The sequence below is a fragment of the Corvus brachyrhynchos genome, unplaced genomic scaffold (assembly GCF_000691975.1).
Source record: "Corvus brachyrhynchos isolate BGI_N302 unplaced genomic scaffold, ASM69197v1 scaffold91, whole genome shotgun sequence".
NCBI lineage: Eukaryota > Metazoa > Chordata > Aves > Passeriformes > Corvidae > Corvus > Corvus brachyrhynchos.
Genome location: NW_008236442.1, coordinates 1,436,118 through 1,452,843, shown reverse-complemented (window position 1 = coordinate 1,452,843; position 16,726 = coordinate 1,436,118). Strand labels below are relative to the sequence as shown.

Genomic DNA, 16,726 nt, shown 5'->3' with positions numbered 1-16,726 from the left:
GCTGTCACCACTGCCAGGAGCTGGGGACGACGTTGCCATCATCTGAAATTTGTTTCCTTTCCACATCTTAGCTTTTGCATGAACAAGAAAATTCCTGAATGCAGGCACAGAGAGATTGATGAGCCTGGGGATTTCCAGGGAGGGGCACGATGAAGGAGGGTTGGCTGGTCAGAGAGAGTAAATCTCTCCTAAAATGAGAACGAGCAGCAGCCATTTAGGAGAACTGAAAGGCAACACTTGTAAAAGTAATAATGGGGTTATAACCTGAAATGAATTTGTGAAACACATTGCCACGACATTTTATTAAGCTTAGTGAGATTGGCTTTTTAAAAGAATACATAAAGTAAAAACCTGTTACTTAAAGTATGAATTGTTCTTCCGGAGGTCTCCTGCAGTCACTCTACAGTGACTGCAAAGAGAGAGGAGGCAATAGGAATAGAGTGGCAGGAAATATTTACTGGGTGTGTGTCCCTCGCAGTGCTCCAAGAGCTGCGGTGGGGGCACACGGCGGCGGCGAGCCATGTGTGTGAACACCTACAACGATGTCCTGGATGACAGCAAGTGCAGCCAGCAGGAGAAGCTGACAGTGCAGCGATGCAGTGACTTCTCGTGCCCACAGTGGAAAACCGGTGACTGGTCCGAGGTAGGTGCTGGTCATCAAGGTGGGCTCACCCTGCTGGTCCTCCACCCTGAGGGGCTGGTACCTGCAAAAAGGTGTCTCCCTCCCTGCTTGGCTGTCATGATTTGTTTGTGCCTCCTGCAGAAGGTCTCCCCAGGCCTGTGTACAGGGAGGTTTCAGCCAGGCAGCAAAGTCATTGGCCTTGGTAGCCCTGGTCAGGTGGCCACTTTCCTCCCTGCTAAGCCACAGGGGGTTAATGTCTCTCCAATCCTGCAGTAATTTCTCCCCAGTTTTTCCATAGTTCTGCTGTACATTTGGGAAGAAAAATACCTTCTGCCCTCATTTTCCCTAGAGATTATCCTCAAGAGCCCTGGCAGCTCTGGCTGTCACTGGAGGGCAGGATTTCACCCTGCTGATGTTTTGTTCAGCCTCTCTCTGCTGTTTATTACCTCTTCCACTGCTGCTCGTGTGTTTTGCAATGCAACAAAACTATCTTGATAGGTTCGTCTCTGCAGCAAGACTGGGGGTGCTGGAGAACAGTATTCAAAGGATGCTCGTCACCATTGTGGCCAAATTTCTCGTTTCTGTGAATCATGTTCTTTTAGTGCATAATGAAAGCAATTAAATGGGAACGGGGATTGTTCTCTACAAAACATGTCTTCTGATTCAAGCTAGTAGCAGTCCAAGCCATGCAGGGCAGTGGAAGAGGTGCTCACAGCCTGCAGAAGCCAAGACCCTTAAAGTGCACGCTCAGAAAGAACAAGTTTTTTAGAAGCACCCTGTTGTGCACAGCTAAAACCCCGCAGGGCAGTGCTGTGCATTCGCACCATGTCTCACACCTGCTGGAAATCAAGACCCTTTGTGATCTCACTTTGCCCGTGCTGAAGGATTCTGGCCCAGCTGTGCTCTCCATGGTCCAGCTCCTGCTCTAGACGAGCTCCTGATAGCAATCTTCTTGTTGACAAGACACTCTCCTGTCTTCCAGGACTTGTTGTTGTTAGCTAAAGAGCTGCATTTCAGCACCAGGTTTTTTTAAGCTGTGGTTGCAGTAGGTCTCCAGGTTTATTTTCCAGTGCCAGGGCAGGTGCTGAGCTGGCAGCGCATCCCTGGCACCACCTGAACTCTCACTTTTCTCCTTGCAGTGCTTGGTCACCTGTGGAAAAGGACACAAGCACCGCCAGACATGGTGCCACTTTGGAGAAGATAGATTGAATGACAGGTTTTGCGACCCCGAGACAAAGCCAGAGTCAGTGCAGATGTGCCAGCAGCAGGAGTGTGCCTCGTGGCAAGTGGGGCCCTGGGGCCAGGTACCACGGAGCCCCACAGGGCTCCCAGCTGGGGGGGACCTGGATGAGGGTGGTGGGAGCTGGGTGCTGCCCTTTCATCCAAATTCATCAGCATAACTGTGTTAATTGATTTGCACACCAAAGCAGCCCTCTGTTTGCTTGGGTTCAGCGGATAGGCAGCAATAACAGTACCTGCCTTTTGTGCTAAATTTAATCTCTGTCATACTAAATTTGCCATGATTTTCAAAAAAAGGGGATTCCAAGGTTACGTTCCTAAATCCATATTTAGGCACATAAATATATGGCCTAATTTTCAGAGAAAAGCTGCTCACGTTGAATAACTTTTGTTGCTTTTAATGTTTTCCAGTTTCTGGGTTAGTGAGGGGTTTTTTTCTGTTAAAATACAAGTTACTCATTTCTTCCAGAGTGTTCTGGCATCTGCTTTTTCACAAAGCTGTTAGCTCTTGACTTAAAAAAGCAGCAACAAACCCAGACCAGTTGTCCTAGTCAGACGTATTTCCCATCAGTAAAATTATTCATTAGCTGCTCATGCAACCATGGGGCTGAACAACCAGTTTTAAAGAAGGGTATCATGCAGGTTCTACCAGATACTGATTCTAATGTGTGCAGCAAAGTAAATCATTTCAGTGCTCGCACTTTGCTTTCCAAAGAATCAAGTGAAGCGTGCAAGGCACTGGTGGCCGCAGTGAGTTAAAACTTTGACCTAATTTAAAGCTGAAATGCATGAAGTGGAGAGAAACCAGAAGGGAAACTGTCTTTTATTTTTGCTGCTCTTGCTACGTGCCTAAACACAGGCTGGGCTGATTAATACTTTCTAAGCAAAGCAGTTACTCAGACCCAGTGCTCTTTTCTCCCATCTGTCTTGTCCCAGTGCACTGTTACTTGTGGCCAAGGCTACCAGATGAGAGCAGTGAAGTGTGTTGTGGGCACCTACGTGTCAGTGGTGGATGATAACGACTGTAATGCTGCAACCAGGCCTACAGATACCCAGGTAAATCCTGCTGCCTTGTCTCCATTTCTTCACTGTGTGTGTATGGAGGCATCCAGGCTACAGGTTCAGGGGATATCTTGCTGCAGAAAGGCTTTGCTCTGAATGCCAGCCCTGCAGAGCAGTACCTTGGGCTGCTCCATGGTTGTTGGAAGGATGCAGCACAGCACCCTGCTTTGGTAGAAATGGTACAGATGAGCTGTGTTCAGGGAGTGCCCATCTGTGGCACCATCCCATCCTCTCCATGTGGTTCACCTTACACTCTGAAGCACCAGATTGCCAGAAAGGCAACAGACAACCTATGAGGGTATCAGGACTTTGTGGGTGAAGATTAATTACTTTTGCTTATGGTTTATATCCATGGAGCTCTAGTCATACAGTGGGATGTGAGGGTATGTTCAGATGCAGCACTAAAGCTGAATTCTTAAGAGCTTATGAGCTAAAGAAGCTGCAGGGGATGAATATGGGATAACAACCAGAGACCAGAAGGTTGAGACAGTATTTATTGGCCTTAGAGGTCTTGATACCTCCTTTGGCTTACATGGAGTCGAGGATACCTGGCTGCAGTCTGGGCTCATGTGGCTGCAGAACTGTTGCTGTGTTCTGACAAATGATGGTGAAGGGCCATAATTTCTTGTATGCTGCATGTGACAATGTAGTGTTTGTGACAGCTACAGTTCCAGACACTTCCTCCCTGGCCAGATAAATTGAGAAATGTTGCACACTTTGCAGATTTGCTGAAGAGGCTTTCCATGCTTGGAAGCAAACATGTAAAGTCCCATTTCAAGCAGGAGATATGCCCAGGGTGTCTGAAGGAGCTGAATAAAACAGAACATTACCATCTATCTGTCATCTAGGAGAGTTGTAGTGCTCATGCCCTGCCCAGCTTCAGTCTTGCATGAACTCACAGAGTTTATCTAAGGCTACAATATTTGGGAAAGCACTGTTTTTCCCATGTATGGAGACCAGTTGCACTACAGTGAAGGGGTAACAAACCCACTTGTCATCAGCCCTCATTTGGCATGCATGCCTCCAGCATAAGTGAAATCACAGCAGAACAGAAATCAGGATTGCCATTTGTCAGAAGCTGCTCTCCCCCTCACAAGGACAATCACTATTAATTTCCTTTTTGGCAAGGACCACTCGATGGAGTAAGTCATGGATGTTCATAATTTCTGTCACCAGACCTCCCAGAAGGTCTGGACAGAGCCCTCCTGTGAGGCACCGTACGAAGACTGAGCAGAATTACATGCCTGTCCTCAAAACCTCACATTGCTTGGTGTGTGGTGGAGATTAGCACATGGATATAGGTGGTCTGGTGGGCTGCAAGGATTCAGAGGGCTGTAATCAGCAGCATAACCTTTATTGTGTGGGCAGCAGGTCTTGCGCTGAAGGAAGGGAGCTTTGAAGGGAGATATAGTTGCTGCTTCGCAGATGTGTGTTCATGTCAGAACTCTTAATGAACTTTCATCTTTTGTCTCAAAAAATCTGGTTTTAATGCATAGAGATGGCACATGGTTATGGGGATCCCTATTGTAGAGTTCCTAATAAGTCAAAAGTCCAGATAGGGTTCTGCAGATGAAGGCCTTGGAATATAGATATCGAATTTTGCTGATTCAGGAAGAGGATGCAGGGAGGAAGCCTGCCTGCACAGCACATGCAGGTCATAGAGTTTCAAGATGTTGCATGTTGTTCATAATTTCATTGAAGAGGAGGTGGTTTAACCAAAAACTCTGCAAATTCTTTATTTCTTGTTTTTCCCCAATGTATTTCCTGTACAGGACTGTGAAATAGCTGTATGTCCTCCCCATCCAAATAGTCCTGAAGCCAAGAGAGCCATATCAGGCATTCACAGGACGCAGTGGAGATTTGGATCCTGGACACCGGTAAGCACACATCATAATACTTTCAGGATTATTTTACAATAGACAATGTGATATTTTTAAGTGCATATGCCCAACTTTTCATTACAAAGTCCTTGCAATGTATGTCAGGCAACTTCCTAGTAGAGTGCTCTTTGCTCTTCCCTAGTGCTCTGCAACGTGCGGGAAGGGAACCCGAATGAGATATGTCAGCTGCCGGGATGACCAGGGCTCTGTGGCTGATGAGTCAGCTTGTTTCCACCTTCCAAAGCCATCAGCCACAGAAATGTGCACCGTGACACCGTGCGGGCAGTGGAAAGCCTTGGAGTGGAGCTCTGTAAGCATAACACTGTCTATTGCAAGAGACCTCATTGCTGGAAACATGTTTCATTAATCTGTTGCACTTGCCCTTTTATAAGTGAGGTTATTTGGGTTTTCTGCTGTTCATTATTAGCAAGAGCTGGTTTTCAAAACTGGAAATGTGACTGTGTCTCCTTTTCCCACTGTAATGCAGTGCTCGGTGACTTGTGGTCAAGGTAAGGCAACGCGACAAGTGATCTGCATCAATTACAGTGACCAGCTGGTGGATAGGAGCGAGTGTGACCCAGACGACCTCCCTGCCACCGAGCAAGACTGCTCCATGTCTCCATGTCGTCCAAACAGCCATGACTACGGCAGGTCCATCCACCCTTTCCTCTATCCTGATCATCGCCTCAAACTGCACCCTGGAGGCAGCCCAAACCAAAACCGTGCACATATACCGGGAGGCAATCAGTGGAGGATTGGCCCCTGGGGTGCTGTAAGTGCCCCGATTCTCTTATTCCTGGGTTTTGTTGGGTTTTGTTTCTTTCCCAGGCTCATTCAGTCTTTTCTTGAAGTCAGAAGTCAGCACACAGTGAAAAGAGAGAGGGACGTTTCTCCCCACTGTCTGCTCTCTGCTCACACAAGCAAGTGTTGCAGAAGGGCTCAGGCATTGCTTATCAGCCTCTCATACCTTGTATCTCCAAGGTACTCTAGGCAGAAAGCTGACAGCATCATTTTCCCTGAGGCAAAGGCCGGCCTCTGCTTCTTGGCTGTCTCCTGGGACATTTACAACAGAGTTGTTGCCAAAGCACAGCGGAGCCTCGATGCCAGCTACTCTCACTGCAAACAGTATGCAATGCTTTATCGTGGAAGTCTGTAAAGGGAATTAAGTGCAAATGGGATATCAAACACTGCAGCAGGGATTATTCACCTGCTTAAAACTAGGCTAGCATTTACTTTCTTTGCTTAGTCAGCTCCTAAGTCATTGCACTGCTATTGGTAATAGCTGGGTTTTGAAGTTTAATAATGCCTGTTAGCTGCATTAAACTTCTAGTGGTATATTCCCATGGTGCAAGACACTGGGAAGGAGCTGGGAATACAAACTTATTCCTGGACTCAATGAAACCATGGGCAATTGTGTCTTCCAGTGCTCTAGCACATGTGCGGGGGGGTTCCAGCGGCGGGTCGTGGTGTGCCAGGATGAAAACGGATACACCGCAAATAACTGCGATGAGAAAAGCAAACCCATGGAGCAGAGATCATGTGAATCTGGCCCCTGCCCTCAGTGGGTCTATGGCAACTGGGGAGAGGTGAGTGTACCATCCATCCTGGGCTCTGTGCCCAGGGCAAGACTTTCATTAGCAAGTGGCTGAAAAATGGGAGAAGAGAGGGGTATTGTGGTGTCATTTATTAGAAAGATTGGAACTTGAAGGGCAGCCTCTGATAAATGAATGAACCTGAGCAACTGCTGGGTGGTGTTTTTGTTTCCATTTGTCTTGCAAAAACTTTCTTCCCCAGCAAAAGTAAGTTTTACAAAAAAGATTTTTTTTTTTTAAGCCAGGTTTAACCGAAGGCCTTTTTTTTTAAATGAAAGCACTGCTCCATTTTGAAAATTAATCTGAGATAAGCAGTTGGAGATGTAAACCTCCAGTATCACATTGAGTCGGGCAATATCATGGTGGAGCAGCATGAACAGCTTTAGGAGAGAAGCTGAAGCAGCTGAAGGTCCATCTGAGGCTCACAAGGGGGATTTGGCTGGAGTGGATTAGTTGGGAACAGAAACCACCATTGGTTTTTAGAGGTGCTAGTGCTTTGGGCAGCCAGTGGGCAGTATTTTTGCTGTCCCAACGGTGACTGCTCTGTCCTATGCTGACTTGCAGTGCACGAAGCCATGCGGGGCAGGGACAAGGACACGGCTAGTGGTGTGCCAGCGCCCTAATGGAGAAAGGTTTACGGATCTGAGCTGTGAAATCCTTGACAAGCCACCAGACAGAGAGCAGTGCAATGTGCAGGACTGTCCTAGAGATGCTGACTGGAGTGCTGGTCCTTGGAGCTCGGTACGACCATAAACTCTTTCTCTTTGTGAACCGTTTTGTAGATATCCCCTAACAACAGATTTAATTTGCTTCAAACCAAGGTGCTAATGCTTCATGTCTTAAAACTGCACTTACAGAGGATTATTTACCATATATTCAGAATAACACCTGTTCAGGAAGGTCTTACATTAGGGGAGCTTGAGTCCTTTAATTTAAAAGGCACTTTCTGCCACCTTTGTCCATTTCATTACACTGTGCAAGTGCTGTGCATTATGAATCTTGGTTCTGACTGAGTTTTTGCATGTGGATTTACACCTGGCATTTAAGCAGTACATTTCCATTGAAGCTAAATTGTTCTGCTCTTTAATGGTAATACTGCACTGTGCACCTACTGGTTTACCAGTCGCATGTTCTCTGCCAAAAGCAAAATTACTGGGGAGAATGTGCTAAATGGCACCAATTTCCAGGCATGTATAAGTATGTATAGATGTGTTTGCATGTCCCTACCTGCCCACACACAGACCTACATGGAAACACATGTGCATTCACACCTGTGCTCTATTTCTATTCCTGTGCATATAATATGACTGTGATGTACAGTGCAAAGGCACCTGTAAGCTATTCTCATGCATCTCTCTGGTTCTGGAGAGTGATTGTCTAGCCTGATCTCCAACTGCTGCTCTATCACTAAGCCAGCAAATGATCAGCAAGGTGCTGGAAGGCTTAAAACCCTGGGAGTTTCCCAATAACAAAATAGTGTTTGGAGCAGAGGTGTTTTACATTGCCCCTTTGCCGCTGGAAGAGTCTGCTACAGAGATGCTCTTGTGAGGGAAGAGCAGCCCTGAACCACAGGGTTGGGGTGCTATTTTGGGTGCCACATCTTTGCAATTCTCCCTGCCTAGAGCAGCAACCTCTGCTCTGAATCCTGCACCAAAGCACGTGCCACCCGAGGCGCTTCCGGAGCCCTGGAAAACCACGGACCTGTCTGTTTTGGAGTGGCCTTCAAATAGATGTCAACCTTTATTGTGTATTTTGTTATAAAAGCATTTGAAGAATTTTTTTTAAATCTGATTCAAAAGCACTTTATAGGAAAAGAAAAAAGAGGCCTGTTTTTTAATGTACTGGACTTCCTTAATTGTCATAGTTTGAAAAGTCATCTTGCCAAAACTTGCTCTCCTTCTGTGGGTGCTTTCAGTAACATGGATGCCTTAAGTAACACTCCTCAATATTTTTATCATACCTCAGTGAGTTCTGCAATAGCCATAAAACTGCTGAACGGGTGTTTATCCGGTGCTTCACCAGAACAAGAGACAGTGCTATGAAATATTTCATTTGAGGTGCTAATGTACCCCTTGTCCATCAACCTGGCTGGTGCTAAGGATGAGCGAGGTGAGGTAAGCAGAGGTAGCAATGCATGTGCTGACTGCCTGGCAGGATTTGCCAGCTGGGAGGTGCTGCCAACCATAGTTTACCTGTGCTGGACCATTTGCAAGAGCCAAAGGTGTGGACAGAGTTGTGTTTCATTCTGGTGTTGCTCAGCCTCTTTGTGGCTGTTCAGGAGCAGGCTGCAGGGCTGCGCCTGCTTCTCAGTCTTGGAAACACAGGGTGCAGTCCTCTAGTCTAATTTTCGGTTGTTTTCTTTTCACCCAGGAAAAATTCCCTTGGCTCCACTCTGTTGTATTAGTCTCAATGGGTTGTCCTTGCTCTCCTGGGAGCAGGTGGGATGTCTGGCAGACAGGTGGAGGGCAGGGACACCCTGTCCTGCCTGCAGTGTCTCCTCCCAGCTGGCACAGGGTCACAGCCCTGTGGAAGGGACTGCAGGGCTGAGCCCCAGTCGTTGCCATGAACTGATTTGATTTTTCAGTCTCATTTACTGAGGTGTCCTTGGGCTCTGACACAGGGGACCCAGAGCTGTTTGAAGACTGAGAAGTATCTATGGGGTCCCCAGGGCTTTGTGTCCCTCCAGCAAAACACTCCATGTGTATGTCTACCTCGTGCTACTACTGTAGGTAGTAACGGCCAAATTTTTCTCCTTCAGTGTGGTATCACCTGGATTTGCTTTAGCTCTGTCATCTGTTGCAAACATCATTCTGCAGCTGTACATACTTCATCTGTTGTGATGGAGTGTCACTACCATATTTTTTTGGTCACTTTTGAAACAAGAGTATAGTATTGGCTGAAACTTTTCAGCAGTATGGATTTATGTATTTATGTAAAAGTGTATTTATTTTTCCAATATTGTTATTTAATTTTATATAAACATTGCATACATTTACAATGTTTAATGTTAATGTTGAACAGTGAAAATTAAACGCAAGTAGAATGTAATCATAAATGAATTTGTATAATGATTTCTTGAGTCTTTTGCTAAATTCAGATAATTTATTAGATTTGGTAACTTCCTAAATTTTCTGAAACGGTTCTGCAATGTTCCATCTTTTAACTGGCATTTCTTTTACTTGCTTTGTTCTCCAACAGAAATTGTTATTCTCAATGATTAAACAAACACAGTTAAAAGTGTATGAATTACAAAGTTTGGATAACTAATTTCTTGCAATCATCTGACTGGCTTAGCCTTACTCAAGTTTCGGTGAACTTAGTATTATAAAATTAAATTTATAGTACAAAAATTAAAGCAGAGAGAGTCCGAAGCATCCAACCCACAGTCCTCGGGCAAAATTCCACTGGGATTTTACACAGTAAACAAGTGATCTTTATCTGGCTGGTTAAATCCAGGTTTGGAAGAGATAATTAAATGGATAAACAGATTGTATGTGTAAATGATAATTTTACAACAGGAGACTGGTGAGATATCTTGTCATTATAATGTATGTTCAAAGAGGACTAAGAGAAGGTGACATTTTTATTTCCTTGCTTATTTAAGAACATGTATTTACCCATTGCAGAATTGTACACCATGTGATAGACCTGACCTTCTTATTAAAACCATGCTTTAGAAGATGTGCACAGACTGTCACAGAATACAGAGAGTGTTTTTTCTCCTCTGAATGCTTTATGGTATGAATGCAGATCTCCATACACACTCTTGAATATCGAGGGGAAATCTTGTCATGTTCTCGTGTCATGTTCATGAGGGAGATGTTCACAGCAAGAATTACCCATTGCTTCATTTAAAACCTGAGGTTTGGTTTTAATTAATACACCCATATATATACCATATATATAAAATATATGCATAACCTCCCTTAAAACACCCGCCTTGGAGCAGATTTGCTCCTTGCAATAATCTCTGATATTTTGAGTTTGCCTTAATGATCCAACTGTATCCTGATACAATGTATGAACAATGCTGAATGAACTTGTTGTGGGCTTCTCATTCTTTCCGAGTTAGGAAATGGGCACAGATAAGGTAAAACAATTATATCTCACAGTACCCTGGTTCAGTTGGGTGAGTCATTTGGGCTTCACTGCACAGGGCAGTGATCATTTGACTTTGAACTCTGGAAAATGGGTAGGTGAGGTTTAGATTTATTTGGGTTTTGTTTGGTTTTTTCCCAAAAAAGTATTACAATTTTAAAAGTAGCCTGCCTTGTCAAGTACTTGTCAGACTTGGGTATCTGAAGTTCAGGCTGCTGGTGCAGTGGTTGTGCAGCTCTCAGTGCTTCCCAGCTCTGTATCCTGTAGACAGAGATGCTGGTATCAGAGTCTTTGAGGGCCTTTTGCTCTAAAGAAGAATCAGAAGATTACTGTCAAATAATTAGAATATTAACCAGCTAAGCTCCAAACTCTGTTCTTGTGGATGTGAGTTGAGGTCTGGGCTAGGACAGCATTGGCAAGAAGCTGGTGGCATTGATGGCTTTGGAGGGCTCTTTGGCTGCACACAGGGACAGAGCAGCAAAGGGGCTCTGAACTGGGTGGGAAGTGGAAGAACTGCCTGGCCAACATCTGTGTCAGGCAGCTGGCACTCCAGAATTCTAATCTTAAAATTGGTGTCAGTGGAAACTTTAGGTTATTTTTATTTAATTCTGTCAAAGCCCCAGCATGTTGTTTGCAAAATGCCTTCCCCATGCGGCTGGCTGAAAATAGGCTGTTGAACAGCAATATTCTCTGTGTCGTTGTTCTGAAAATGTTCTTAGCAGGCAGGATGTCAGGTGTTGCTAAGGCAGAAGTGATAACCAGGGACAGATTTGGTTGCAAGTGTATATAACTCTGCTCCCTTCTTCTCCTCTGCAGAAAATGAATTTGCTGTGGCAGCAGCATTACTGAACTGCTGTTGGGGGGTTGTTTGAAGTGTTTCAGCCTATTGCTCCTCTGAGGCAGTGGTGATGGATGTTAATGCATCTCTCTCCTCACCTCAGTGCCCACAGCTAGTGGCTCCAAGGCAATCACAGGTGGGCAAAGCCAGTGATACCCAGCTGCCCAGTAGAGGAACATAATTTTTTTCATCTCTTTTTACCCTAAAATCTCCAATTTTTGTTTTCCTTTCCATTTTTATTTTTTGTCTGCTATCACCATCTATCATTGCTCTTTCTGTTTCTACTTAAATAAGGAGAACTATATGGGTATACTTTTGTTATCAGTTCTCTCTCTCCTCTTTGCTAGTATTGATGCTACATTAGCAGGAAAACAACTGTGGAAGCCCATCAGCTACACCCTGCAGGTGAGGGACCACCCTGGGCCACTGTGTGCTTAACACTGAGCCAGTACTTCAGTGATTCCTGGATCAACTCCTCACAGGATTGATTTCCTGCAACTTATAGCTCAGCTGTTGCAAACCCCCATTGGTCTTTACACCACTCATGACCTTTTAGTCTGAAGAAGTAAAAAGACTGGTCAGCAATGTCCCTTCTGACCTCCCTAGTCCAGTGACTAAATGCTGGGGAAAGACCAGAGCATGGAGCTGCAGAGAATCTCATCTGCTGTCCTTCAACAGCCTGTCCTGTTGCCATTGCCAGGACAGACAGGAGCTGAACCAGTGGTTAGACTCAGGAATGAGCTGGACCAGTGGTTAGACTCACAAATGTTATTTTCAGGTATCTTTAAAATCTTCTTGTCCCTTTGCCCCCAGACAGTGCATCTTTTCCCCAAGTTCCTCAGTGCACTTTCTCACTCAGAGCAGGTAACTCCATTGGTATTCGCTGATATTTCTAACAGTGAATACAGCAATATAGCCCAACCCATGCTTCTGTCCCAACGTACTGCAACATGCCTCTCTCCTCCCCTAGTGCAATGTCTGTTTGGCTGCATTTGGCATGTGGTTGCCATTTTACACCTCCTCTCTTACACATTTTCTCAATGGAATGGTCATTTTCTAGGCCTGAACTCAAACAAGAAGTGGTGAGGCTGCTGTTCAGCAATGACTGGATTCAGTCCTCGTGTTATGGGTGGCCCATCCCTGGCTGCTGGTCCTGTAATGCCTGCAGACCTCCTGCACATCTGCACATGCCCATACAGGAGAAATAAAGCAATAAATAAAAGGGTAGTTGCTGAGAGTAGTTGTCTCCCAAAGCACTGGCTCAGAGTACAGGAATGCATTAGACTGCAAGGGTAGCATTGGAGCAGTAACACACTTTCAAGGATGAGCTATGAAATGCAGCATCTTCAAGCAGATCCCTGAGCTGGGTTTTGGGAGGTCTGCCTGCGGTTTTGCCCATTTTCCAGAGTCACACTGTATACCCCACACTGCAATCATTGCTGTTGCTCAGATCCTAGGGATTTAGAAACAAGGATGTATAACAATGAGGGACACTAAGCACAAAGAGATTTACTGTGTTTCTAACTTTCCCAGTGACTGATTTGTGCAGTTATTAAGAAAAAACGATGTAGTCAGTCCTGTTCCAAAGGCACTTAATGCTCTATTCACATTTTAATTTTACTAGCTTACAGGGGAGGTGAGTGAGTCAGCAGCATGGAGGAAAATCTGTCTGATGCCCAAGACCGTATGCAGGTTGACAGTATTTATCCCTAGGGCATTAAGCCAAGATTTTCCTTTATAAAATGGGGGAGCGAGCAGCAGCCCAGTGCTCCTACAACCCCCCAGTGTGATGCACACCTGTGAAACAGGGCTGCTGTTCCTGTGAGAGCTCTTTACTTTGTGTTTTACCCCATCCAACACAGAGAAATCCTATTCTGGAATGGAATGTCTAAATGGCATTGTAATACCACCGTTCACTAAAAATATGAGGCGTCAGTTAGCTGGCACCTTGCTGCTTCAATTGGTACTCTCCTAAAAGTGCCACAGTATGGAAAATAGGCTTCATGAGTACCTTCCACATCCCACTGTATTGGTGTCCTTGGGTAACTCACACATCTCCTCCTAATTTGAGGAAATGCCATCTAATGCCTCCCTCCCTGGAAAGACCTGCAGTGGCTAAATGGGGCTTTTGCTTGTTTGTTGTTCAAGGTAAATAGTGTTGAGCAGGGCAGGGACACAGCTTTTAGGAGAGCTTTGTGTGCTCACAGCCCTGATGATTTCTGTGCCTTTGTATGTGGTGTAACACAGGGCAGGGAAAAGAGGGGGAGAAGGTGCTACTTACTGAGTGGATGCTGCAGAAGAGGAGATGCATGGTTTCTCCTGTTGCAGTTACCTCTTTCTTCCCATAGATCTTGTGAGGTTTCCCAGCTTGGGGAAATTATTGTATTGACTTTAGCGCTCAGGGCCTTAAATCTTGCAGGAGTTAAAGAATCCAAGAGCATCCTTTCCTTTGGGCAATTTGTGCTGGAGTAATGGACTCCAGACACACCAGCTCTTTCTTGTGCTGCAGTAACACATCAAATTGGACCCTTTTCTCTGAGAAATTTTCCTCTTTTTTTCTGGTCTCACCAGTCCCTCCAGCTGAGTTTGGTGGTGGGAAGGTGAAGATTTAGTGGATCGTTTCATTTCTCCCTTTTGCAATAATGACTTAGGAAGCTCTGTGCCTCTGCTCCGAGCCAAGACCAGAGGATGGAGCATCTGGAAGATGGAGACCCTGTGGGCACTGCAGAGACAGGGTAGGCCAGCATGGATGGCCCGGGACCAGGAGAGCTCCTTGGCAACACTCGGGCAAAGCCTGCTCTTGTTCACACTGGGGGCTGTCCTCCAGCTCCAAGAGGGCTCCTCAGAACACTTCCACAGGGGCTCTGGACAATGCTCACAAACATCCTCACACTCATACATTCCAAAATCCCTAATGTTCATGCCTTTTTTTTCAATCACCCCATTTCTCTGAGGAGTCAATTTGCATTAAACATTTCTAAAGCCTCTTCCAAAAGTGCAGTGCAGTGCTTTGGTGTGTTTTGCTCAGGTCTCTGGTCCATTTGCCCTCCCTTGAATGTAGAGACCCCTCTTCCTTTTTAAATGTACAAGAATCACATGTATTTTCTGGCCATGCACCAGCTAAAATCACCATGACCATACACACTCAGCACCCATGTGCCTCAAGTCATGGCTCCTTAGTTTGTCAGGAAAGGAAGGCCAAGCTGGGTGACTCCTGCCCTGCATGTGTCCCCACCAATGCAGATGGGCACAAGACCATGCTAAAACACATCAGTGGGAGAAACAGGGCTTCAGAGCAGCAATAAATATTTCCTAAACATCTCCTAAAGTGCTGCAGCCTTACTTTCAGTCTCACTGAAGCCAAGGGAATTACCTGCTGAAATACCTTGCTGTTGTGAAGCTAACTTGGTTGGGATGCCACAGAGCCTCTGTTGCTGGACAACACACAAAGGTTCCAGCATTTTAGGACTCCTGGTAAAGGTTCAGCTGGTGAGGAAGGATCCATGCTTTCCTTGGTGATGTGTCTGTTGATGTCCTTTGTGTTCAAGAGACTTCAGAGGTACAGAAGTCACAGTATATGACAGCAGCAGTGTTAGTGGTAGTAAAAGGTGACATAGATCTGCTGCTGAAAGGCAGCTATGAGAGTACATTGTTGGGTTTGCTTGTAGTTGGAAAAGTTTGCTGGCGTCCAGGAGCACAGCCCTCTCAGAAAACGGGTGTAAAGCATTGGAGGGCTCTGTTGCTTTTCTCTTTATTTCATCCAGCATGTTTTGTCTCAGATTGCTGGGAAGAATGAAACAGGGCTTACTTACGGCTGCTGACTTTCCATAATATCCTTAATGTGGGGAAGTCTAAATCTACAAGGATTGATTTTAATTTCCTCCAAAAAGTTGCTCCTGGCAGAATCTGATAATGCCATTTTTAATCTAATCCTTCCCAGCCCTGCCCTTGGTGAGCTATCGGAGCATACCGATCTTTGGGAATTCATTTGGTGATCACCGCAGCTTGCATTCATTATCTTAAATACCTCCCAAATCGTCGGCTGATGCACAGTGGGTCTGAAAAGTGGTCTGACAGCATTTTCTGCAACTTTTCACTTCTGGGGGAGAGTGTTCCCGGGTTCTTGCTTGGCATATGCCCTTCTGCCCTTTGTGGAATTGCCCCTTCAATGCACTAAGTTTACAAGAAGCAGTCATTCCATTTCTTCTTGACTGCTCCATGGTGCCTTTTTCTTCTCGCCAAGATTTGTTCATTTGTGCCCAGAACTGTTGAGTTGTCCTGGTGCTGGACTGACCCCGCTCCCAGAAATTCACCAGAAATTTTGTACAAATTTTTAAGACAATTTTTGAACATATTCTGGCTTTTATCCTGCTGCCAACCATGTGAATCAAGTAGCAGCCTTTCTATTTTAGAGAGGTCTTATTGAACAAGATGTACCCTCATCTTCCAAATGATCAGACCAGGAAATGCAGAAAAGGTTATTTTAAAGCAATTTGCATGCACTTGGTAAAACAGAATTATCATCTCCTGAACTCTGAAACAGAAGACAATTTTTTTTGTGGAAACAAAAACACAAGCAGAGCAGCGCAAGGCATTGCAGGAAATGTTTAGCATCGTGTTCTGACCTTTATGGAAACAGTTGATATGGAAATATTTCTGGCATATTTATTTAAACTTTTTCCTTGCATTTATTTAAACTAGGCAGTGTATTTATTTGAAAACATCAGCAGCATGCCAATTTCCAGTTCTTGGCATATTAACAACACTAATCATGCAATAAACATAAAGCCCTTAAATCTGTGCTAAGTGCTTTGATCCTAATGCTCTTAGGAAAGTCCTTTTGTTTTTGTTCTCCGTGTAAAGTACCAGGTGCGACTTAGGTGGGTTTAGGAGATAATAAAGATAATAACAAGGGGAAGATTTGCTAGAGTTTTAGAGTGATGGCTATAGCTGATTTTTTGAAATACTATTTCTCTCTTATTTTATGTGCCACAAACTTTTTGGTGTGTTTTTTATAGAAACATCACAGTGTGTTGTTTTCACGCTCTCCTCCATGCCTGGCTGTCCTCCCAGGTTCATCCAGGGGTGCTGTTTGCTGTGGTGCCTCAATCACAAGCTGCAAACAGCCTTTCAGAGCAACTTAAGTGGAGGCAGAGGCAAGTTGACCACGGGTATATCCAAGTGCATGTGATTCTTGACTCTAGGAAGCTGGTTAGTGAAAAAATTCCGTACAGTACCTGGCTACACCATCAGGGCTGGCTCAGAGATGATATAAAGCAATAGAGGCTTTTCTGTTGACTCAGAGAGCCTTGGATAAGGTGAGGCTGTTATTCCAGAGACCTACCATCTGTCCGCAGTACTTGGAAGCATTTTCGGGGGGGGGGGGGGGGGGGGG

General features: G+C 45.1%; 1 protein-coding gene across 1 annotated transcript in view; it reads left to right on the top strand.

Moving 5' to 3' along the window:
• The window catches only part of ADAMTS9 (ADAM metallopeptidase with thrombospondin type 1 motif 9), an 81,006-nt gene that overhangs the window by 39,195 nt on the left and 25,085 nt on the right, over positions 1-16,726 (top strand). Inside the window, exons 21-28 of the mRNA XM_008643627.2 lie at positions 479-643; positions 1,762-1,926; positions 2,798-2,917; positions 4,696-4,800; positions 4,946-5,113; positions 5,291-5,575; positions 6,228-6,389; positions 6,960-7,136. Coding sequence (XP_008641849.1) covers positions 479-643; positions 1,762-1,926; positions 2,798-2,917; positions 4,696-4,800; positions 4,946-5,113; positions 5,291-5,575; positions 6,228-6,389; positions 6,960-7,136 — 1,347 coding nt within the window. The remainder of the gene's footprint in view (positions 1-478; positions 644-1,761; positions 1,927-2,797; positions 2,918-4,695; positions 4,801-4,945; positions 5,114-5,290; positions 5,576-6,227; positions 6,390-6,959; positions 7,137-16,726) is intronic.